Raw genomic sequence first — 25,240 nt, 5'->3', positions numbered from 1 at the left:
TGAGAAGAAGGTGCTTGAGTCTAGGAAATCAGACTAGTAGGGTACTAGTATAGCCCTCGCTATCAGTGCTTGATAACAATGAAATTTCATTAAAAATGAGTATCTTAATGCTGGGCTTAATTTCCTACTCCAAAGGATCTTCTGATGTTTAGTGTTTTTGGCACTTCAGGCCAGTTGAGTAGCTCTCCTCCCATTTTGGGTACAGAGCATCATAAGCAAACTATTCTCATTCCTTTGCATAAATCTCTGTTAAAAGATTATCCTTCTGGATATTCTTGACATCTCTTTCCCATCTCCAGCCAAGGGGTTAGGACATGTTACACCTACACTTAACTATAAAATTCTTACCCATGCCTGATATCAAAGCAGAGGCATTTTAATACTTACTTTATTGAAATCTCTTCAAATATACTGGGTCTTAATAACCTTTGCTGCTTAAATTCTTCCAAGTAATTAAAGTCTCCTTTAACAATCACTTGTTGATATAGAATTTCAGCCCAATCAGGAACAAAGTCATAAGCCTCTGCCACAATAGAAGCCTTAAAAGGGTGGAGGAGAAGGAGGGAAAAAGGACACCATTAGAGGCAGAGGATTCTAGAAAACAGCTCGACACTGCACTCCCAGTGAGCGTGACCGTCACCAGTGATGTCAAAGGCTGTCTATCAGGGCTGGTGAAAAGTTTGATATTACCCTTCCCCTGACACCCCAAATACCTTCCTTCAGTGTTTCTAACTTCACAATGAGTTAAAAGAACTGCTGATGAGTATTTTCCTCACTCAGCTTTGTTCAGTGAAAGGGCTGATTCCCTGATAACTATCCCTCCTCGTTAAAGGGCTGGAACTGGCCTCTCCGAAGCCCTGGCTTTTTATGCTAACCCAGAAGTGCACACATTCTGGAGATGCTGGGCGCAGAGGTGCCCACGGGACCACGAGCACAGCTGTTCCCCTGAACCTCAGCTGTCGAAGTGCAGAGGCTTGACAGTATGGAGAAAGGGGACAGCATGCAGTCTCGCTGGTCTCCACCCTCTGCCCAGACAACATGCTGGTGAGTAGTACCACTGTGCAAAGGCAGCTGGATGGATCAGACAGCGGAGTCAGGAGAGCTGGCTGACCTGAGACCTTTAGGGAAGCCGCTCGGCCTCTGGGCCCTGTGACAGGGACACCAGGAGAGACGAGGCTGGTGGTACCGGTGGGTCTTTGTGCTCACCTGGTAGAATCGAGGCAGGGCCATGATACAGTCCATCAGCCTGTGGCGGCTCAGGTTGATGAGCATTGTGTTCTGGCCAGTGTTCAGAAAGTGAATCTGCAGTGTTATCAACTTGGTGAGCCGGTGACAGCGCAGGGCCTGCCGCACGCAGGAGTCCTGAGGGGTGAGGGTGGAGGTAGACACAGATAAAGACCTTATGACGTCTCCCCTATGACCCCTCCAGCAATGGAACAAAATTATTCCTCCTGCAACACCAAGCCCCAAGGCCAGTCTGGAGTAAGACTCAGGGTTACCTTGGCGTAGCTCTCTGCTGCGTCCAGCATCAGAGTCAGGGCCTTCAGCAGCAGCTGCTTCAGCTGCTGCCCATCCTTGAGGCTGGCCTCTGCAGGGGAGTAGAGTGAACGTGCGTGTGTCTGGCTCCCAGAGTGGCCACTCTCTCCTCACTCAGCAGCAGGGTGGACTAGACACAGCCCAGCTCGCGTCCACAGGGAGGCAGGCGTGTCTCCCTCAGGTGAGGTGAGACTTGCTCACTCACTCCTCTACACACACCAGAGTGGGATTCACTGCCCCACCTAGTTCACGCCTCTCTGACACGTCCTGGCAGGCGTCCACAGCCTCAGCATACAATGGTTCCTGACAGAGGACACCTCTGGAGGCACGGGCTACAAGAAGAGTAAATGCCCCCCATCCGCCTCCTTTCTGTCCTGCTGGGACCCACTGGGTGGATGTCAGGAAGCTGAGGTGGGGCTTAGTCTCCTGGTTTCTTGCCGTTCTTAGCCCTGAGACCCTTCCCTGGCCAGCAGCACTGCCCTGGGGGTGCTGCTGTGACCTCTGCTTACCCCAGGGCTGAGACTCTATCAGTTTCAGTTGGATGCAGGCAGCTGCCTCGTGGTTTTCGCCGATCTCCCGGCACATGCTGAAGCACAGCGCGATCATGTTGTGCTTCTCGCTGTCCCCAGGGCGACAGCGCTTGATGTAGTCCAGCAGGGCCGTCTTCAGGGTGCCACTCTGCCCAGAAAAAAAGGGATACCAAGGTCTCAGCCAGGCACTGCAGAGCAGGCAGGACTGACCCAGTCCTTTGATTCTGAAAGTTCCTCAGAAACTCCCAAGGAAAAGAGAGGCACAGATGAAGACGTGTTTATGCTATCCTGAATATAAGCAAACTGGCACATCTGCTGGCTGGGGGTGTGAACGTTAAGACCTGTCAGACGAAAAGCCTTAACAACGCGCATACATGCATGAGCCTTCACAATTCCACTCTAAATTCTATGCCTCAAGAAGCAGGCAGAGGGAAGTGCTAAGATGGATATAAAAAGGACATTTCATAGCAAACAATTAGAAATAATCCAGATGGCCAGAAAAAAAGGCTAATGTAGCCATTAAAGCCAATGTTGACTTGAAAACTGAAAAATGCAGGCTATTTCCTATCTGCCCAGCATGACACAAATTTAGTTAAAAATGTACACATGTATGTACACACATATGTAAACATGCAGGTATACATGCTTGTGGGTACATGTGTAAACAAAGGGCCTGACCAAATTGTTAGCTTCCCAAGTTTTTTTTTTTTTTTTTAAACTGAATACTTCACAAATTTCTGTGTCATCCTTGCGCAGGGGCCATGCTAATCTCTGTACCATTCTAGTTTTTAGTATATGTGCTGCTGAAGTAAGCAAATGTCTTAAAAGAGTGCTTCAATGCAGAAACAAAACTGCCTCAAAAACAATTTTAAAAGTCCTGAAAGGTATCCCTTACTCCTTTCCTTATAACTGGACCAGTTTGTCCTGAAACCAACCCAACACTGAGGAGTTTTTTTCTGCTTTTCTTAATGCTTCTTGTTAACTGAGAAAAGCAGGCTGCTTCCTACCTGCACAACATATAGAAAAATATGTCTCTTAATCCTGCTCGGCTGGCCCAAGTTCTCAGATAACAAAAAGTGCACCGAGGTTTTAATTTCTTTGGCCCTGCCACACAGCATGCAGGATCCTAGTTCCCTAATCAGGGATCAAACCCATGCCCCCTGTATTGGAGGCAGTGTCCTAAACCACTGCACTGCCAGGGAAGTCCCATAGGGAGGTGAAATGGGTGGAAACAATAGTCGGCCAACATGCCTCAGACACACAGCTTGTCTAAAGACAGACAAGAACCCAGGGGCCCAAGGCCTGGCGAGACAGGGCTTTGCTTCCCAGCCTCCCTCCTGGTCATCGTAAGCAGCTCCACAGCTTTCTAGGCCCAGAGCTTGGCACCCACGTCTGAACAGCTCTTAGGAAGTTCTTCACGGTCCTGTGAAAACTCTCCACTCTAAGGGCCCAAGCAGGTCAATCCAGGGAGGGCGGGGTTTTGCCAAAGCAGGTCTTGGGACAGTAACCGAGGAGACAGGTTCTTCATTACTCAGCGGCCGTCAGCACATCTGGGACCTGGCTGGAGCTCGGGAACCGTAAGCTACTGGTTTTGGTGTATGTCAGAGGGAGGTCCTTGGTTCTCGTCCCCCATATCCCAGAAGTCCACCCTGACTGGGATCATTCCTGAGAAAACCCGAGACTCCCAAGGGTCAGCGGAACAAAAACACTGTACACGTACAGGGTCCAGCTTCTTCCTCATGAGCACTTCAAAGTAGTGCTTCTCATGCAGCAAGTCAAATATGTACGTCATCTCGTTGTACCTTCCGATCCCAGTGAGGAGACGCACCTGCAGACAGAGTGCTTGCATCAGCACTGCTTGGAGTTCTCTGAGCCAGACCACCTCCTCAACAGCTTAGCTGCTTTCAAATACCAGGCCCCAACAGGGAGCAGGGTTAATGGCCAGGCTGCCACGCTTCACTCCTTTCCTCCTGGCCTGTCTCCCTCCCTCCAGAAAGGGAGGCCCCAGAGAACAGGGGCCTTCTCTGGAGAATTCAGAAATGCTAGTCACTGGCTGTCCCCGCCTATGCTGTCTAAACATGACTGTCATGTGCTAAAGGACCATCCTCCTGGGCAGGCACCCTTCTGTCCCCACACTCCTAATTACAGCACCCAATGGCTTGCTCCGCCACTTGGGTCCGTTTCAAGCCTACAGAATTTGTGGAGGTACAGGAAGCTTGAGTTGTCAGCTCCTTTCATTTCACATACAGGAGGCAGGTCTGAGCCTTGTTTTGCGGGGAAAATGACTGCTGTCTTAGCCCTCTGGAAAAGCTGACAACCTGGGGTGAATGGGTGACAGCCTGAAGCATGGCAGGGACCCTCTGATTTCTGTTCCTTTGGCGCTATCTCGGATTCTGGCAGAAACCAAAACCTGGCGCAGAGGGTTGAGCTGCCAAGTAGGCAGCGGTATCGAGACGGGCAGATTCCCTCAGAGACATCAGCTCTGAGACGGCCTCCAGCCCACCTGCCTGTCAAAGGTGGTCTCAGGGTGGGGGCAAGGGTCAGGGGTGACTTACCACCAGCCCGTACTCCTCACTGGGGGCCAGGTGGTTGTCAGTGAGCAGCCGGGCAGCCTGCAGGACGCGGATGATGCCCTCCATGTGGCATGTCAGCGTGAAGCAGTGATGAGCCAGGATCAGCAGCTCTGTGGCTGGGTGGGTGGGGTGGGCACGCGTAAGACAGGCCTGTCCACTCCGGCTACCCAGTGTCTCACTCTGCGCCTGGCCGGAGGGTGACGGGGCCTTGTGGAGAAGGCGCTCACCGGTCCTGAGACCCCTGGCTGCCCAGTCCAGCTCTGGGACAGCCCCTGAGACCCCTGGCCGCCCCAGTCCAGCTCTGGGACAGCCCCTGAGACCCCTGGCCGCCCAGTCCAGCTCTGGGACAGCCCCTGAGACCCCTGGCCGCCCCAGTCCAGCTCTGGGACAGCCCCTGAGACCCCTGGCCGCCCAGTCCAGCTCTGGGACAGCCCCTGAGACCCCTGGCCGCCCCAGTCCAGCTCTGGGACGGCCCCTTGATGAAGTCAGTTTTTCTCTCAGTGACAGCACAGGGTTAACTCTCCTCAAAGACAGTCCCCATATAGTGACAGCGCTTCTAAAAGGCTAAAACAGAACAAAGACTCGTAGCTGTCTAAAGATGGAGAAACTTCCTGCAAACAGACTGATGGAGTGCCTGCCAATGTGAGTCTGAGGTCATTCTCTGCAGCTCAGTGGGGTGTCAGGGCCTAATCAAGTGCTATCTGATGCTTGGTCCTTCTATGGACTTTTCCGATTAAGATTTAATGACACAGATTTAAAACTACTACACGCAATCACTATGAACACAATTAAAAGGGAAAGAGAAAAGTATCTGTGGTGCTGGAAGCCAGAAGAGGGGTTTCCAGCCTTGACCACACTGTGCTAAGTGTGCACGGGGCCCGTACACCCGGGGCCTCCCCAGACCTACTCACTCCTAGTCCTTCAGGCCCTGGTTTGCACATTTCCTCTCCAAACCCTTCTTGACGCCATTGGTCTGCTTACTGTGTGCAACGCCCCTAGTCTGCGAGCTCAAGGACTGCTGTTCAGCTTGTCCACCACAGTCCTGGTTTACTTGTCCACCACAGTCCTGGTTTAACTTGTCCACCACAGTCCTGGTTTACTTGTCCACCACAGTCCTGGTTTAACTTGTCCACCACAGTCCTGGTTTAACTTGTCCACCACAGTCCTGGTTTAACTTGTCCACCACAGTCCTGGTTTAACTTGTCCACCACAGTCCCGGTTTTTAGAGTCACTGGCACACAGTCAGTACTCAGCAGATATTCCTGAACTGGACTGACAGGAGATGCAGAATTTGTACTTTTTTTTTGGCTGTCCGTACGGCTTTCAGGATCTTAGTTTCCTGACTGAACCTGAGTCTACGGCAGTGAAAGAAAATTCACTGGTCCGCCAGGGAATTCCCAGAAGGACCTCTTAAAATCCCACTTGATCACTAAACATCAGTAAGATGCCTTTTTTGGCATCTATCAGATTTGCAGAGTATAATGTTCCCTGGTGGCTCAAACGTAAAGAATCTGCCTAAGATACAGGAGATCCGGGTTCCATCCCTGGGTTGGGAAGATCCCCTGGAGAAGGAGTGGCAGCCGATTCCAGTGTTCTTGTCTGGAGAATCCCGTGGACAGGGGAGCCTGGAGGGCTACAGTCTATGGGCTTATCAATTGTCAAACATGACTGACTAACACTTTCCCTTTCAATGCATCCCAGGAAATGATACTCTCACACACTGCTTAAGAGGGAGAAGTGAATTTTTCTTTTCTGAAGTAAATTTGGCAATATATATATATAAAATATATATATTTTAAAATAAATGTATATTTTATATATTTTATAAATACATATATTATAAATATATTTATATATAAAATATATATATATATTTTAAAAATATATAAAACATATATATGTGTGTGTGTGTGTGTGTGTGTGTGTGTGTGTATACAGACATTACTTTGCCAACAAAGGTCCATCTAGTCAAGGCTATGGTTTTTCCAGTGGTCATGTATGGATGTGAGAGTTGGACTGTGAAGAAAGCCGATCGCTGAAGAATTGATGCTTTTGAACTGTGGTGCTGGAGAAGACTCTTGAGAGTCCCTTGGACTGCAAGGAGACCCACCCTGTCCCCTAAAGGAGATCAGTCCTGGGTGTTCATTGGGAGGACTAATGCTGACGCTGAAACTCCAATACTTTGGCCACCTGATGCGAAGAGCTGACTTATTTGAAAAGACCCTGATGCTGGGAAAGATTGAGGGCAGGAGGAGAAGGGGACGACAGAGGATGAGATGGTTGGATGGCATCAGCGACTCAATGGACAAGAGTTTGAGTGAACTCCAGGAGTGATGGACAGGGAGGCCTGGCGTGCTGCAGTCCACGGGGTCACAAAGAGTCAGACCCGACTGAGTGACTGAACTGAAAGCTTTAAAAACGGGCTTACTCCTGAATCAGGAATCTTTCTTACAGAAGTGCACTCTGCCTGCCTGTGAGCACGTCGGTCACAGTGTTTAAAGTAGCAGAAGCTACTAGAAGCAATCTGCAGGTCCTGTAATAGGGTACACCTTTTAAAATTACATGTAAGAGAAATACTGTGTAGCCATTAAAAATTACGTAGAATGGTCAGTGTCATGGAAAGATACTAATGATAGCATATTCGTAATTATAAGTAGTATCCGCAGTATAATGCCATTTAAACACAATGAAAACCGACGGACTTGCGACTTGCATGGAAACGGATGAGAGGGACACACACTGCTGAGTGAGTCCAACAGCACTGAAAACGAGCATGCTGTGCAATCACACACAGTGTTCAAATGCCGGCTATGTCACATAATCAGTTACAAATTAATCAGCTTCTCTAAAGCTTCAGTTTCCTTCTTCTAAAATGGGGACAATAATAGCCATTTTGCAGGATAAATAAGGCAAATAAGAATAAAATAAGCTAAATATACCAAATGGGAAAAGGTTACTTTTTGGTGTGATTTTAAATTTTGGGCTGCATTTCCGTATATATTTTCTAACTTTTCTTCAGTGAACTTATGCATTTCTACTAAGAACTTATAAACCATCGTGGAGGAGGAGGGATCCAGACAAGGAACAAGGATCCAAACAGAAGACTTCTCAGTGACCTGCTCGGGCCCAAAACATGTAAGAAGATGGCCAACAACTCACTGCAAGACAGCTCCCCGTGGGGAACAGAGGAAATCTTCTCCAACAACTTCATGCCCACCAAGGTGCGGTCTTGACACAAAGCGGTCAGCTGAAGAAATGTCTGGCTTTCCTCTACTGGGGCAAACACCTGCCTGTGTCCTGTAAAGAAAGATGTGGAGAAAGGTGCTAGTTTTACCATGAGAAAGATCAGAGGAAGACAGGAGCCCGAGGGCAGGAGGCCACTGTGCAGGCCTGGGCCCAGGAGGCCATGCTGAGGGAGCTCCCCGGGCAGCTGTCCTCCAATGCCGTAGGCGAGATGCCCTCGCACAGGACAGCAGGGACTCATCAGCTCAGAGAAAGGCACTGTCACTCTAAATATGATCCTAAAGCAATAAACAAAAAGCAACAGTAGGGAAATTAATGCAGGGCCTCCCTGGTGTCCAGTGGTTAACAAGCCATCTCGTACTGAGGCAGACGCCGGTCTGACCCCTGGTCCTGGGAGACCCATGTGCCACGGGGCAGCTAAGCCTGTATACGCGTCACAGCTGCCGAGTCACGAGCTCCAACTACGGAGCCCACATGCAGCGATACTGAAGCCCACGTGCCCAGAGCCCATGTTCCGCAACAAGAGAAAAGCCACCACAAAGAGAAGCCCGTGCTCCCCAACTAGAGGAGACCTCGCGCTCTGCAACTAGAAAAAGCCCGCATGTAGCAACGAAGACCCAACATGGCCAAAAATAAACAAGTAAATATTTTTAAAGGAAGAAATAAATGCAGTGTGTTCTCTTTCAAGTGCAACCTGGCACCTTGCAAAGACAGCATACAAGATGTACATGAACATAAATCCTCGATGCAGGGAGCTGGAAGGTGTGGTCTGAAAGGCCAGGGAGGCCTGAGGGCAGGGCACCTGTTCCCTCCGATGGTGTCAGCAGCTCCCGGGTCACCTCTTCAGCCACAAGTTCGGCCACTGTGTCTGGCCTGAGGCCCTGGGTGCTGATGAAGGCTTGAGCTCGCTTGCATCGATCAGGCTGCCGAGAGGCCAAGACAGCCCGGAGCACCGCCTCACCATCCTGGGCAGCGACGTCTGCGAAGGAACAGCCCAGCTCCTGAGAGGGAGGCAGAGCCAATCCACACCATCACTAGGAGCCAGGCGAAAGCCAGCGGAACACCACCCTTCCCGAAATCTGATGTGGACAGACGCCGTGGTTTTCTGAGCTTCAAGATCCCTCAACCCTGAGCAGGAAGCTTACAAGAAGGAAACCCGTTTCTTGAGTCCCTTCTATCACTTTGCCAATGAGCTGAATCCAAGCAAGAGAAAGGTTTGTCTTCAGAAATCATCAGGTGACTTACCCTCTCTCACTGAACACTGAGCTTTTCAAATGTCATGAAACCTAAATAAAAGGCAGAGCCCTTCTTTACTGTTCCCATGGCAGCAGGAAGTCTTAATTTCCAAAGATGTCTCTGCACTTTGTCCAAGGCAGGGCTTTCAGCGCTCGGCTAGCTTTCTCTCGCGCTCTTCCACTGCATTTAGAATCAAATCTTTTTCTCCCTCAATCGGCACAAAGCCAAAACAATTGCTGGATGCTTTGGCTCCTGTCTTTACATTCAAGTTTATTTTAAAACTTGAAAATTTGGGCTCTGTCCCACGTGGCAAGCTCCCCTCTATGGTTCAGGGGCGGATTCACAGGGGCCAACACACCGACAAGAGCTCTCCCTCCAGGTCATGGCCATCACCGACGGGCTGACTAGGCAACGTCCCAACTGCCCCCCACCCACACCAGAGGCAGCTCCCCGTGGAGGCCCCGCTGGCACGCACCTTAGCAAGCTCGTAGAGACAGAGGACCTGCCGGCAGTAGTTCTTCCCGTGGAGGCACTTGCTTGTCAGCGTTTCCAGGTTCGTCACCACTTCGTCCACAGCGGGCAGCACCACAAACGACCGACTGTCCAGACTGGAAGCTGGAAGCAAACACAGGTCTGCGGGGGGCTTTCAAGGCCTCTCCTCGGCCCCCATGACTCTGCCTCTCTGCTCACCGTTTCCTTCGCTGCACCCTGTTGACTCCCCCGGGTCTGGGACCACTTCTAACAGGGCTCACACCCCACTTACCCTTCTGTCATTGCCTTCTTCCAGGAAATCCCAGCCCAGGATACTTTGAAGGTCTCTTAGGCTAAAAAAGACTCAAAGCCAACTAACACTCACACTCGAGACCATCAAAGACGCCTGCCAAACTCTCCCCTACACACATTCCCTCCCAGTTTCCCCTTATATCAAGTCAGTCACAGGTCTGCCTGACTGTATCTCAGAACATCTCTGTAGTCACCGCCTGACGTCCAGCCTTTACCCCCTGCATCTAAGAGGCTGTTCCTGTCTCCTGCTGCCAGTCTCCCTGGCTCCCCCAGTTCAGCCTCACAAACTTGGTGTCCTTTGCATTATAAAATACAGATCAGAAAAAATCAAGGATCATCTGGATAGATATCTTAAAGGCATTGTAAAAGTAAAAGACATTCCTGGTTTCTCTTAAAAAGAAAAAAAAAAGCTCCTAGCCTACAATAAAACTTTAGTTTAATAAAGGGTTTCCTATTAGGGGAAAAAAGTAGGAAAGAATATTTACATGACACTGTTCCTAACAGCAAAAACAAAACTGAAAAATTTTAAGTGTGTATCAGTGAATCATTGTTAAAAAATCATATACACTCATACAGTATCTGCAGTCACTAGAAGACCGAGGCTCATCTCTCTGTACTGACAGCACGCATGCCCACGCACGCGTGCAAGCCCACCCACACACAGAAAACAATGCACACCTCGCAAGTACAAGATGTTATTCTGGGGAAGTTGGTGGGGGTGGTGTTGAATGGGTAAATAACTTACATTTCTACTTTATGCACTTCTGTATTGTGTGATTTGTTACATTAAGAACATAATACTTTTGCAATTAAGATATTACTTTAAAAAATATATAAACACAAAAAAATAAAAAGCAACCATGTTATTCCCCTGCTTAAAATCCTTCAATAGGGTTTCCATTTCTAGGTCTCTCCCACTGAACTCAACATAAAACCTAGACCCAGGGCATGGAGCACTCTATGAAGACTCTGAAAAGGAAACAATGGCAGGTGGGTTGGAGATAACCTGTACTTCCACTGTGTCCCTGCTGGTGACCTCCAGACTGAATGCAGTGCTGCCTGAAACCCAGAACCCATCACTGCGGCTCACAGAGGGAAACAGCACTTCAGGAGACGTCCTCTAGAAGAGGCTCAAGGAGTGGAAAGGGAGGTCCCAGAAGCACCCATTATCGCTGGTCTCTGCTCTTAAGCAACCCCTTAGCTGTGGCCAAAATTCAGAGAGAGACCTTCTTTACAGAGGCGCTCTGGTCCTAAGCGGGCAGAGTGGATCCCTGCTCCTTTTTGCATTATCCTGGCGGTTGGCCCAAGATGCAGGCAGTCAGGAAAGTGTATGACAGAATGGGGCAACTGGTGACTCCAGCTTTGGCCAGAAGACTGAAAAGGGAAGCCTCAGGCAACCAGAAAGTGCCAGGGAGAGAGATCCAGGACAGCAACACAATGACGTTGTTCATAAACATTGGGGCTCATCCATTCCTGGGCTCTGCATTATGGATCTGGTCCCAACCAACAATCAAAGACTCGGAGGAGTGAATCAGCAGACAGATCACTACCCAGGCTGAAGGCTGAGCCCAGGATGGCACACAGAGGCTGGATCTGAATAGCACCACAAAGAAACTGAAAATGGATGTCAGAACCACAGCCCACAAAAAGTGGGCTGGCACTTGTAGTCTGAACCTAACCAGGTCAATTGCCTGCTAAAAATATATCAACATTCTTCATAGGATTTAAACAAGCTCCAACATCTCATAACATACTACTCAAAATGTCCAAGATACAACACAAAATTATTCAGCATACAAAAATACAGGACAAGCTCAACTCATGTATGAAAAGAAACGCTGAAAGTCAGCACTAAAACAACGTGACTGTTTAAATCACCTGAAAGAGACTTTCAAACCGCTACTACAAATGTTCCAACAAGCAGTTACGAATGCTCACAAGATAAACAAAAACAAAGCCTTAGCAAAGAAATAAAAGGTATAAGGAATAAAAAGGAAATTTTAGAACTGAAATTTAAAAATCACAGAAATAAAAACTAACAGAATAGAAATGCCAGCGTCAGTGAAAATGAAGATAGACGAATAGAGAAAGAAAAATTGAAAAAGCTGCACAAAGCCTCGGGGACTTTTGAGACAATAACATTCTAAGATTCATGTCACTGGAGTCCTAGGAGGAGAGCAGTGTGAGTATGGTGCTGAAAACAAATTTTTTTAAAATGATGTCTGAAAACTACCTGAATGTGATAAACCTACATGCTTAAGAAGCTCAAACAGCATAACCCACACCACCCCCTGGCCAAAAACCAAACTGCTGAAAAGACAGAAAAAAAAATCTTGAGAGCAACAAGAGAAAAATGCATTATCCACAGGGGAACAACAATTCAAATGACTGCAGATTATTCATCAAATACCATGCAGGTCAAAAGGAAGTGGCAGAACATTTTTAAGGGTGGAAAGAAAAGATTAAACGTTCTACATCCAGCAAAAAAATCAGCCTTCAGGAATTGAAGGTGTAATAGAGACATTCTCAGATGAACAGAAAACTGATCAAGTAAAAAGACTGAAACAATCTGCTTCGAACAGACAACTCTAAAAAATTACTAAAGGAAGTCCTTCAGACAGATGGAAAAAGGAACTAGAAGGGAACCTGGGACATCAGGAGTGAAGGGAGAGCAACAAACACTGTAAACATCTGAACTTCCCTGGCCGTCCAGCAGTTAAGACTCTGTGCTTCCAACGCAGAAGGGCACGAGCTGAATCCCTGGTCAGGAAACTAAGCTCCCATATGCCATGCGGTATGGCCAAAAGATTAAGAAAAAAAAAAAAAAGACTGTAAATATCTGAATAAGTTTGTTAAAACATATTTTTCAGTTGAAAACAAAAAATTTAGCACTGTTTGATGAAATTTCCAACGTATGTAGGAGTTAACATAATAAGGCAACTTGGACATAAAGGGAGAAGTACAATGACCTGCAAGGTCTCTAACCTTGAGTTGAGGTGAGAAAACATGATTTTAAGTAGACTGTGAAAAGTTACAAATGTTTAATGCGACCCTTAAAGCAACAACAACAACAAAAAACTATGCAAAGCTATATAGTCAAAATCCCAAATTAAAATGGAAGACTCAAGACTGTTAAAATAACCCAAAGGCAAGAAAAGAAGGTTTCCTCAAAAAACACAAAACTACCAAAACCCACCCAAGATAAAATAATAATAATAATAATAATATAACTATGAAATAAACTAAATTTGTAGTTTAAAATCTTCCAAAACAAAAATCTCCAGGTTTAGATGGTTTTACTGCTATATTCTATCGAACATTTGGAGAAGAAATAACACCAATTCCATACAAAGTTTTCCAGAAAACAGAAGAGGAGGGAAACTTTCCAGCTCATGAAACTGGCATTATTCTGATGCAAAAACCAAAGAGAGTATAAAAAAGAAGAGTACAGATCAATATTCTTCATGCACATAAATGTAAACATTCTCAACAAAGTAAGCTGATTCCAGTAATATATCAAAAAGAATAATGTACTATAACCAAGTGAGGTTTCTCCTAGGAATACAAAAAGTTGGTTCAGTATTTTAAAAAACTAATTAATGTAACCTACTGTATTACTGGGGCTTCCCAGGTGGTGCCAGTGATAAAGAATCTGCCTGCCAATGCAGGAGATGTGAGACATGGTTTCAATCCCTGGGTCAGGAAGATCCCCTGGAGGAGGACACGGCAACCCACTCCAGTATTCTTGCCTGAAGAATCCCCATGGACAGAGGAGCCTGGTGAACTGCAGTCCCGAGGGCTGCAAAGAGTCGGACACGACTGAAGTGACTTATCACACACACACGCACTGTACTACGAGTCTAGAGAAGAAGACACAATCATATCAATGGATGAAGAAAAAAAAGACAAAACTCAACAATGATTCATGATAAAAACTCGAAGCAAATTAGGAATAGAACTTCCTCGACATGACAAAGGTTATCTTCAAAAATCCAAGAGTTAATCTAACACTTAATGATGAAAGGCTAAATGGCTCCTCCCTAAGACCAGCAATAAGGCAAGGATGTGATGGATGTCCTTGCTAGTACAATAAATCAAGAATAATTAATAAGGTAAAGAGATTGGAAAGAAGGAAATAGAACCGCCTCTATTTGCAGATATGACTGTCTCCACAGGAAATCCCAAGGAATCTACAAGAAAACTCTTAGGGTAAGTGAGTTGAGCAAGATCACAGAATTTAAGGTTAATGTAAAAAATCAACCATAATTCTAAATGTGATCATGTACAATTGGAAACATGACTGTTTACACAGAGTAAATTTCAGTGAATTAATTTAAAATCAGATAAGATTCCCTCTAATCTTGCTACACAGTGAGTTAAAAATACAGGTGTTTTCTACTTCGTTGACTAGTTAATTACCTAGTGTATGGATCACCCTAAACTTAGTGTAACTGGTGTGTCAAAAGTCTCTTTCTACCTGGAGAGCACGCCAAACGACACCTCAGAGAAGTCAGCAGCGTGACCTCCACTTACGGCTCTGGACTGTCCTCAGGGGGGCGCCAGCTTCCTCTTCTTCCTCAGGAAGCTCAGCACTTCGTAAGAGCGCGAGAATCTCCGGGTGTAGGTCATCCACACTAGCTTCCCCTGAAGCCAGTGCTCTGCAGTGCAACACCAGGGCAACGTCTTGGTGATAGAAACGAAAATACCGGCAGGCTCGGCTTGCTTCATGCACACAGCCGTCATCCAGCAGGCGCCCGATCAGACAGTTCAGGGACGCCCGCCCCTTCCAGTTCAGCTCACTGTCACAAATGTCTCTGGATGGAAGGCCAGTGAGTTCTAAGTATTTTGATGTGTTCAGAACAGCCAAGTTAGAGAATGAAAACTCACTGGCTAAGCCATCAAAGGAAAGTTCACCTCCAGCTGAGACAGGCTGAGGCGCTCTGGGCTCTCCTTCCTCCTGGCTCCCCCTGAGTGTGTGCCGAGTGACACGGCAGAGCCAGATCTGCTTCTCCAGGTCCTCCAGGTCCTCCAAAGGGACCGGGTCCTCCCGGGCAAGCCAGTGCCCTGCCAGCGTGAGCAGCAGGTGGCGCTCCTCGGCGCTGCTGGGGCCCCCTGCAGCGGGGCACTCACCTGCCCGCAGGGCCTGGGCTGAGAAAAAAGAAGAAGCTGCTCTGCTGGAAATGGAGTTTTTCTTAAAATTCTCATGACATTTTTTCCAGAAATCAATTCGTGCTTGTTTCAGGGACCACTGGTCAATGTGCTTTAAGGTCTGCATTTCCTGTGTTATCTGTGAAATGGAGCAAAGCAATTCTTAGCTTTTCCTAGATAAAGAAGTATCATAAATGTTAATGCTCCCTACTTGTAAGAATCCAAATCAAACTAGAGAACATGGAACTTGGCTACAGATGATCCTGGAAGTTTTATCTGGAAAGTTAAAAGTATGAAAAACAATTCTAAATTTATCTAATTGAATGAAGGTCAAGAGGAAGCCACGCTATATTTAATTCTATTCAATATAGTTGAAGCATGTCCTGTAAGCTAACTTTATATTAAAGCAAACATTCCTCAAAAAAGGACATTGCAGGCTCATCCATTTCTGAAAGTAATGTGTGTGTCAAAAGTGAAAAAGTATCATCTCTGATAAGTCACATATCTCACTGAATTCTCCAAATAATGCTGGTTCAAAAAGCTCAGTTTTTAAATAACTTAAAAAACTAATGATACCTCTTCAATTACCAGGTCATCCACAGGTAGCTCAGCTAGTTCTGCTACCCTCCTGGCCAAAGCAAAGTGTCCGTCTGTCTCCAGTTTTTCCAAAACTGACCTACATTCATGCTGAAAATTCTCAAGGCTGTAGCTAGTAATAATTGCCCGATTAATGGCTATGGATGTATCCTTCAAGATCTGACTAAGGACACACAGCTTCTTCACATCTGGACCTGTGCCAAACAGAAGCAGATATAAGCATTAAAATAAAATATTAAAAAATAGAAGCAAAATACTGACATGGCCATTTCAAGAGCAACTAAATATGAGGGAAGAATGTGTATATTTAACCTAACAATGTGCTTAAATGGAAAACAACAACCTATTTCTCTACTCTGCTTGGCTGGCAGAGGATGCCAAAGGCAGCTCCTATATAGTAAGAACTATTAAAGATTAGCACATGGACCCCATCTATAAAAATCTGGCTTTACGTACCAGGCAGAAGCTGGTGGCCTACTATGTAGTAGCAACTCAATTAACCTTGGGAAGATTTGGCCATTCAGGTTAGTTCCATCTTTTTCCAGATTTTTCTACCTTAAATTTCTTTTTATGATTGTTCACTCATTCATTTACGCTAAGCATCATGTAGATCAACATACAGAACCTGCAGGACAGCTAGTCAACAGCCAGAATTCTAATGTAGTTCCCCGGCATTCAGAACGGAGCACCGCGCGCTCTCCCAGACATCTGTCTAACGCAGCCCAAGGAGACCCAGCTAAGCACTCCCTGATGTCCCCAGGAAGTTTTAATCCAACGATAACTGACTTACAATATTACATCAGTTTCAGGTGTACAACATAGTGATTCAGTATTTTTTTAACCTTTATTATTTAGTATTTTTATTTAGTTAGTTATTTCTGGCTGTGCCGTGTCTCTGCTGCCACATGGGCTCTTCTCTAGTTATGGAAAGCAGGATCTTCTCTTGGTTGCGGGGTGCACGCTGCCCTGCGGTGGCTTCTCTCTTACATGAGTGTAGCTTTAGGGTGTGCGGGATTCGGAAGCTGTGGCGCGCGGGCTCTGGAGCACAGCTCAACATTCATGGTGACTGGACCTAGCTGTCCTGCAGCACGTGGATCTTCCTGGATCAGGGATCGAACCCATGTCTCCTGCACTGGCAGTCGGATTCTTTACCAGTGAGTCACCAGGGAAGCCCCTGACATTTCTGAACATTACAAAATAACTACCACGATACATCCAGTAACTATCTGCCACCACACACAGTTATTACGCTTTTACTGACTACATTCCCTAGGCTGACCAGTGCCTCCTGTGGCTCATTTACTTTGTAACTGGAGTGTGTGCCTCTCAATCCGCTTCTTCCTGTGCCCCTCCCCTCACCCTCCTCCCTCCAGCAACTCCCAGCCTGTTCTTAGTGCCTGTGAGCCTGCTTCTGTTTTGTTCTGCTTCTTCAGTCACTCTTTAGATTCCACGTGTAAGTGAAATGATACAATATTTATCTCCCCTAGAAATTCTTATCCTGAGTAACACTAGGAATTCTCTGCCAATAATTTATGTGGTTCGGTTTGTGCCTACTTTCAGATAAGAGTAACACAGAGTCTCCGTCTGCCCTGTGATAAAGGAGGGGCATGCAAACCACTCGACAGGGCCTGCTCCCCCTACCACCTGCTGGGCTGTGCTGGGATGTAGTTAATTCCAGGGACAGAGACACCTGTGTAACAACCACTAGTATAGGCATGCTGGCTTTCTATGCTGGCATAATATATAATGTAAGTTTAAAAAAAAACATTTCTTTTTTCTAAGCAGATGCATGGTATACACATACAAATATTATATAAAAACAATGTAATTATGTGAATAAGACATTATGGTAATGGTTAACAACACAGACACATCTTTGTAATCTTTTAAGATACAGGTACTTTGGCAAGAAAACAGGAAATTCATTTCTGAAAAAATTAGTTACTATAGACCAATGACAATATACTAAAAGGATCTACAGTTTGCTCTACACAGTAACTGACAAGTAGCTCATATATAACACATGTTGGAAACACCCCCTCTTTCCTTCAGACCTGCACAGCCTACAAGACTGGCATGAAGCCCAGGTATTCTAGCACTGTTTCTATGCAAATGTGAGCTTCCAGGTGAACATCTCTGAGTTTAAATGTGATAAAATAACCCTGGGAGTGAAAAATACTAGAATCTAGTGTAAAAGAGTAACATTACCACTCAACAAAAACTTGAAATTCTCAAAAAGTAGAAAAGAAAATAAGGGAATATTAGTTTCACTCAATCAGCAATAGGCTTAGAGACTGCCAATGTCTAGAGGAATCTGCAAAAAATCAGCACAATTTGTCTCTTAAAACCTTTCTGAAACAAGTTTGTGACCTTGAGCAATGGCGACATGTTAAGGTGACTTGTCAAAGAGAAGAGTGACAGGGCAGTGCAGACGTTAGCCAGGGGGAGTTTGGCTTCTGCTTAGAATCGGTAGATAGCTGGGTTAGCTGCGTTCTACCTTGTTGTGCTGCTTTAAATGCTTTAACCTTGGTTGAAGTTTCCTGTCACCTCTTCTTCACACCACGTTCTGGACTATGTTTTTATATCACATGCGTTTTAATTTCCTGAATGCTCTTCTAAACTATGTTCAAGATTAAGTATGCTAACTTCCTAGCAGCAACTTAAATGTAAGGACTGTCTTACCATCAGAGAAGAGATGCTCTATTCCAACAAACAGCTGTAAAAGCCTCCCCAGCTCATACTGGGTGCGACACTGCTGCAGCATGAGCTTCCAAAGAAAACACACATGCTCCTTCAGCCATGGGGCAGGGATGGCAGCAGGGACACTTGTGGCTGCTGTCTCAAGCTACGAAAAAGAAGAGAGGGGTAGGGCAAGTGGTTTCACAGGAATAGCAAATCAAAATCTCCAAAACTTGGGAACGTCTAAGAAAGCCAAGGTCCCATCAAAGGCATCTCCCATCACAAAGGAGGATGCTTCCTTCAGGTCCTTTTCAGACCGTAGTAATTGGTATAGCAAATATAAGCCCTCTTTGCCAGCTTTGTTGTTTGTCTCTTTTGTGGTAAATTCTGGTGTAGACTGCTGTGTGTGTGAACGTTAAAAAAGGGAGAGAGACCGAAAGATTGAAGGGAGTGAAGCAATGCAAACGCCCCCAAGATAGTGACTGCCAGTTATACCCTGCGAGCGACCGTGAAACTAACCAGACATGCTTCACTTGCAGCTCCTTCAGAGAGGGCCTAAGCCTGCCGTGGAGTCCAGAAGGTTTGAAATTCACCTGTGAGGACCTCTTGCTCAACATTTCTGAGCTGGTTGTACTGGTGTGCTTACAGTTTATACTATCGTTACAGAAGAGTCTCAATTAGTAAGCCTGAGTTTTTGTCATTTCAATCTAGGCCTGAATCAGAGTATTATTTCTTAGTCTTTATTTCCTCGATTCCCTACCTCTACTGCTCTAAGAAGAGGGTCTACAGAAGACAGATGATGGAACCGGTTGGAGGCAGAAATATATGGTAGTAAAGAGGTGAGAGAGACAGAGCAGCTGCACTCAGCCGAGGTAGGGGCCGAGGCAGGAGCAGACAGGCAAGAAGAACAGTATACCCTGGAGGACCGAAGGGTAAAACGCAAAACTAGAAAACCCCTAGGAGTTAGCACGGGAGGAAGCTTAGATGACCGTGCATGTGCTGATGCCTCTTTAAGATAAAACAGCGAAGAAAGAATCCATGAAAGAAATAACTGATAAGCTGGACTTCAATAAAATTACAAACCTCTGCCCTACAAAAGACAGTGTCAAGAGAATCAGATGGGGAGCACGGGAAGATGGCGGGGGAATAGGACGGGGCGGCCACTTTCTCCCCCACAAAATCAACAAAAGAACATTTGAATGCTGAGTAAATCCCACAAAACAACTTCTGAATACCGGCAGAGGACATCAGGCACTCAGAAAAGCAGCCCATAGTCCACGAAAGGAAGTAGGAAATAGATAAAAAGAGAGACAAAAGAGGGAGGGACGGAGCTCCAGGGAAGGGAGGCTTAAAAAAAAAAAAAAGAGAAGTTTCGAAACACCTGGAAACACTGGCGAGTGGAACCTCAGAGGGCCGCATAACTGGGAGACAAAAGACATAAATAATTAAAACTCACAGACTAAAGTGCCCAGAGGAAACTCTCCGCGCCCCTCACTAGCAGGCGGGGGCTGGGCAGGGAGGCTCCGGCAGTGCTTAGAGGGAGAACCAGGCTTGAACGCCCCAGGGCAAACTGAGGGCTCGAACTTAAGATACCAAAAGGCGAAAAGGCTAGGAAAAGCCTGAAAAGCCCCAAGCCAGGACTCTTCCAGCCCCGCCCACAGAACCCGGTGCTGAGCCGAGCTCCAGGCAGCGGGCGGCCCATCCCCCAGCCCCAGCCAACGAGGGCGGGGAGGGCAGCCAGCACAGGGGCGGGGGCAGCCACGGCCCCAGAGAGGCTTCCCGTGCCAAGCTGCAGGCAGGTTTCCTTGCTGGCCAGGACTTCTTGGGTTCGGGCCGGTCGATATCCGCCTGAGAAAGGGCGCCGGTTAAACTCCCCGAAAACCGAGCGGCAGGGACCGGGAAGGCGATAAGTCGCAGCGACCGCGCTCGCCAAACGCCTGGTCACCTGAGCTGCTCGGACCGGGAAAGGCACAAAACGCGGGCCCACCCAAGTCTGCGCCTTTGTCAAGTACCCGAGGACCTGAACCTCAGCCGCTCAGACCTGGGAAGTGCATGCAACCCAGCGCCAGCCGCGGACAGCTCGCAGCAGAGCAACCTAGAGCCTAAGCAGCATAAACAGGGAAAGCACACACGCCTCGAGTGGGAGCATTCCCAGTGTAGCTGAGACACTGCAAGCACTCCCCACAGACACCAGGGATATTTGTTAGCTGTTCCTCCCTCCCCATAGCAGGATGGAATAGGTGAGCCGGGGTGGGGGGTCGGGGGGGTGGGGACAGAGTCCACCACCGCATCCTGGTGTCAGGACGGGAATTAGACAGAGGAGACCAGAAAACAGAAGAGCTTTTTCAACAGAAGGAACTGCCTTGGAAGTAACAGAGGGAGAAGCCTTGAGCCTACTGCAAGAATAAGACTGAAAAACAGAGGCAGAGGCTTAAGGCCAAATCCTGAGAACACCAGAGATCTCCTGTTCCAGAGAACATTAATTGATAGGTACTCATCAAATGCCTCCATACATACACTGAAACCAGGCACCACCCAAGGGTCAACAAGTTTCAGTGAAAGACATACTACGCAAGCTATCCAGCAACACAGGAGAATAGCACTGAGCTTCAATATACAGACTGCCCAAAGCCACCCCAAACCCACTGACATCTCAAACTCATTACTGGACACGTCATTGCACTCCAGAGAGAAGAAATCCAGCTCCACCCACCAGAACATTGACACAAGCTTCCCTAACCAGGGAACCTTGACAAGTCACCCATCCAACCCCACACACAACGAGGTAACACATAATAAAGAGAACTCCACAAACTGCCAGAAGACGGATAAGCCACCCCGAACACAGCAATATAAGCAAGATGAAGAGGCAGAGAAATACCCAACAAGTAAAGGAACAGAATAAATGCCCACCAACACAAACAAAAGAAGAAGATATAGGGAACCTACCCGATAAAGAATTTCGAATTTTAATTGTGAAAATGATTCAAAATCTGGAAAGCAAAATGGAGTTACAGATAAATAAACTGGAGGAAAGGATTGAGAAGATGGAAGAAATGTTCAATAAGGAATTAGAGGAAATAAAAAAGAGTCAATATATAACGAATAATACAATAGATGAGATCAGAAACACTCTCGAGGGCACAAACAGTAGAATAATGGAGGCAGAAGACAGGATAAGCGAGCTAGAAGATAGAATTGTAGAAATAAATGAAACAGAGATGGAAAAAGAAAAAAGAATTTAAAAAAATGAGGACAATATTAGAGACATATGCTAAGTCACTTCAGTCGTGTCCGACTCTATGTGACCCCATAGACGGAAGCCCACCAGGCTCCCCCATCCCTGGGATTCTCCAGGCAAGAACACTGGAGTGGGTTGCCATTTCCTTCTCCAATGTGTGAAAGTGAAAAGTGAAAGTGAAGTCGCTCAGTCATGTCCGACCCTTAGCGACCCCATGGACTGCAGCCTACCAGGCTCCTCCACCCATGGGATTTTCTAGGCAGTAGTACTGGAGTGGCTTGCCATTGCCTTCTCCGATTAAACGCCCCAACATTCGAATATTAACGCCTCAACATTCGAATTAAACGCCCCAACATTCGAATCATAGGAGTCCCAGAAGAAGAAGACAAAAAGAAAGACCATGAGAGAATACTTGAGGAGATAATAGTTGAAAATTTCCCTAAAATGGGGAAGGAAATAATCACCCAAGTCCAAGAAACACAGAGAGTCCCTAACAGGATAAACCCAAGGCGAAATACCTCAAGGCACATATTAATCAAATTAACAAAGATCAAACACAAAGAACAAATATTAAAAGCAGCAAGGGAAAAACAACAAATAACACACATGGGGATCCGCATAAGGATAACAGCTGATCTTTCAGCAGAAACTCTTCAGGCCAGGAGGGAATGGCAAGACATACTTAAAGTGATGAAAGAAAATAACCTACAGCCCAGATTACTGTACCCAGCAAGGATCTCATTCAAATATGAAGGAGAAATCAAAAGCTTTACAGACAAGCAAAAGCTGAGAGAATTCAGCATCACCAAACCAGCTCTCCAACAAATACTAAAGGATCTTCTCTAGACTGGAAACACAGAAAGGGTATATAAACTCGAACCCAAAACAATAAAGAAAAGGGCAACGGGATCATACTTATCAATAATCACCTTAAACGTAAATGGGTTGAATGCCCCAACCAAAGACAAAGGCTGGCTGAATGGATACAAAAACAAGACCCCCATATATGTTGTCTACAAGAGACCCACCTCAAAACGAGGGACACATACAGACTGAAAGTGAAGGGCTGGGAAAAGATATTCCACGCAAATAGAGACCAAAAGAAAGCAGGAGCAGCAATACTCATATCAGATAAAATAGATTTTAAAACAAAGGCCATGAAAAGAGACAAGGAAACTACATAATGATCAAAGGATCAATCCAAGAAGAAGATATAACAATTATAAACATTTATGCACCCAACATAGGAGCACCACAATATGTAACACAATTACTAACAAGTATGAAAGGGGAAATTAATAATAACACAATAATAGTGGGAGACTTTAATACCCCACTTACATCTATGGATAGATCAACTAAACAGAAAATTAACAAGGAAACACAATCTTTAAATGATATAATAGAACAGTTAGACCTAATAGATCTCTATAGGACATTTCACCCCAAAACAATGAATTTCACCTTTTTCTCAAGCGCACACGGAACCTTTTCCAGGACAGATCACATCCTGGGCCATAAATCTAGCCTTGGTAAATTCAAAAAAATTGAAATCATTCCAAGCATCTTTTCTGACCACAATGCAGTAAGATTAGATCTCAATTACAGGAGAAAAACTATTAAAAATGCCATCATATGGAGGCTGAACAACACGCTGCTGAATAATGAACACATCATAGAAGAAATCAAAAGAGACATCAAAATATGCATAGAAATGAATGAAAATGAAACCACAACAACCCAAAACCTCTGGGACACTGTAAAAGCAGTGCTAAGGGGGAAGTTCATAGCAATACAGGCACACCTCAAGAAACAAGAAAAAAGTCAACTAAATAACCTAACTCTACATCTAAAGAAACTAGAAAAGGAAGAAATGAAGAACCCCAGGGTTAGTAGAAGGAAAGAAATCGTAAAAATTAGGGCAGAGATAAATGCAAAAGAAACAAAAGAGACCATAGCAAAAATCAACAAAGCCAAAAGCTGGTCCTTTGAGAAGGTAAATAAAATTGACAAACCACTAGCCAGACTCATCAAGAAACAAAGGGAGAAGAACCAAATCAATAAAATTAGAAATGAAAATGGAGAGATCACAACTGACAACACAGAAATACAAAGGATCATTAGAGAATACTATCAGCAATTATATGGCAATAAAATGAATAACCTGGAAGAAATGGACAAATTCCTAGAAAAGTACACCTTGCCAAAACTGAACCAGGAAGAAATAGAAAATCTGAACAGACCCATCACAAGCACGGAACTAGAGGATGTAATCGGAAATCTTCCAGCAAACAAAAGCCCATGTCCAGATGGCTTCACAGCTGAATTCTACCAAAAATTTAGTGAAGAGCTAACACCTATTCTACTCAAACTCTTCCAGAAAATTGCTGAGGAAGGGAAACTTCCAAACTCATTCTATGAGGCCACCATCACCCTAATCCCAAAACCTGGTAAAGATCCCACAAAAAAAGAAAAACTACAGGCCAATATCACTGATGAACATAGATGCAAAAATCCTTAACAAAATTCGAGCAATCAGAATCCAACAACACATTAAGAAGATCATACATCATGACCAAGTGGGCTTTATCCCAGGAATGCAAGGATTCTTCAATATCCGCAAATCAATCAACGTAATACACCACATTAACAAACTGAAAAATAAAAATCATATGATTATCTCAATAGATGCAGAGAAAGCCTATGACAAAATACAACATCCATTTATGATAAAAACTCTCCAGAAAGTGGGAATAGAAGGGACGTATCTCAACATAATAAAAGCTATATATGACAAACCCACAGCAAACATTATCCTCAATGGTGAAAAACTGAAAGCATTTCCCCTAATGTCAGGAACAAGACAAGGGTGCCCACTCTCACCACTACTATTCAACACAGTGCTGGAAGTTTTGGCTACAGCAATCAGAGCAGAAAAAGACATAAAAGGAATACAAATTGAAAAGAAGTAAAACTTTCACTGTTCACTGATGACATGATCCTCTACACAGAAAACCCTAAAGACTACCAGAAAGCTACTAGAGCTAATCAATGAATACAGTAAAGTTGCAGGATATAAAATCAACACACAGAAATCCCTTGCATTCCTATACACTAATAATGACAAAATAGAAAGAGAAATTAAGGAAACTATTCCATTCACTGTTGCAACGAAAAGAATTAAATACTTAGGAATATATCTACCTAAGGAAACAAAAGACTTGTACATAGAAAACTATAAAACACTAGTGAAAGTAATCAAAGAGGACACTAATAGATGGAGAAATATACCGTGTTCGTGGATTGGAAGAATAAATATTGTGAAAATGAGTATACTAAAGTAATTTATACATTCAATGCAATCCCTATCAAACTACCAACGATATTTTTCACAGAACTAGAACAAATAATCTCACAATTTGTATGGAAATACAAAAAACCTCAAATAGCCAAAGCAATCTTGAAGAAGAAGAATGGAACTGGAGGAATTAACCTGCCGGACTTCAGGCTCTACTACAAAGCCACAGTCATCAAGACAGTATGGTACTGGCATAAAGACAGAAATATAGATCAATGGAACAAAATAGAAAGCCCAGAGATAAATCCACGCACCTATGGACACCTTATCTTCGACAAAGGAGGCAAGAATATAAAATGGAGAAAAGACAGTCTCT

General features: G+C 45.3%; 1 protein-coding gene and 1 non-coding gene across 4 annotated transcripts in view; both read right to left on the bottom strand.

Moving 5' to 3' along the window:
- Positions 1 to 25,240, bottom strand: part of SPG11 (SPG11 vesicle trafficking associated, spatacsin) — an 88,184-nt gene that overhangs the window by 824 nt on the left and 62,120 nt on the right. For 2 of the 3 annotated variants that reach the window (XR_016038146.1, XM_055437079.2), the window contains exons 28-39: positions 18,329 to 18,491; positions 15,626 to 15,840; positions 14,435 to 15,188; positions 9,594 to 9,733; positions 8,685 to 8,883; positions 7,799 to 7,936; positions 4,622 to 4,755; positions 3,787 to 3,894; positions 2,046 to 2,214; positions 1,500 to 1,588; positions 1,207 to 1,362; positions 388 to 539 (exon numbers count right to left, since the gene is read on the bottom strand). Coding sequence is in view for 2 of the 3 variants with exons in the window: in XM_055437079.2 (XP_055293054.2) it covers positions 388 to 539; positions 1,207 to 1,362; positions 1,500 to 1,588; positions 2,046 to 2,214; positions 3,787 to 3,894; positions 4,622 to 4,755; positions 7,799 to 7,936; positions 8,685 to 8,883; positions 9,594 to 9,733; positions 14,435 to 15,188; positions 15,626 to 15,840; positions 18,329 to 18,491 (2,417 nt within the window). In the remaining variant the exon portion in view is untranslated. Of the gene's footprint in view, positions 1 to 387; positions 540 to 1,206; positions 1,363 to 1,499; positions 1,589 to 2,045; positions 2,215 to 3,786; positions 3,895 to 4,621; positions 4,826 to 7,798; positions 7,937 to 8,684; positions 8,884 to 9,593; positions 9,734 to 14,434; positions 15,189 to 15,625; positions 15,841 to 18,328; positions 18,492 to 25,240 lie in introns of those variants that run through there. The other variant, XM_055437080.2, reaches the window with a different exon arrangement.
- On the bottom strand, positions 2,778 to 2,882 carry LOC129563687 (U6 spliceosomal RNA). The gene has a single exon (XR_008687422.1). It is a non-coding gene; the product is annotated as a U6 spliceosomal RNA (small nuclear RNA).

This window comes from Moschus berezovskii, chromosome 9, assembly GCF_049115385.1.
Source record: "Moschus berezovskii isolate FMDL1 chromosome 9, NW_MosBer_1.0, whole genome shotgun sequence".
Classification (NCBI taxonomy): domain Eukaryota; kingdom Metazoa; phylum Chordata; class Mammalia; order Artiodactyla; family Moschidae; genus Moschus; species Moschus berezovskii.
The sequence above is the reverse complement of the archived record's forward strand: the minus strand, read 5'-3'. Positions and strand labels throughout refer to the sequence as shown.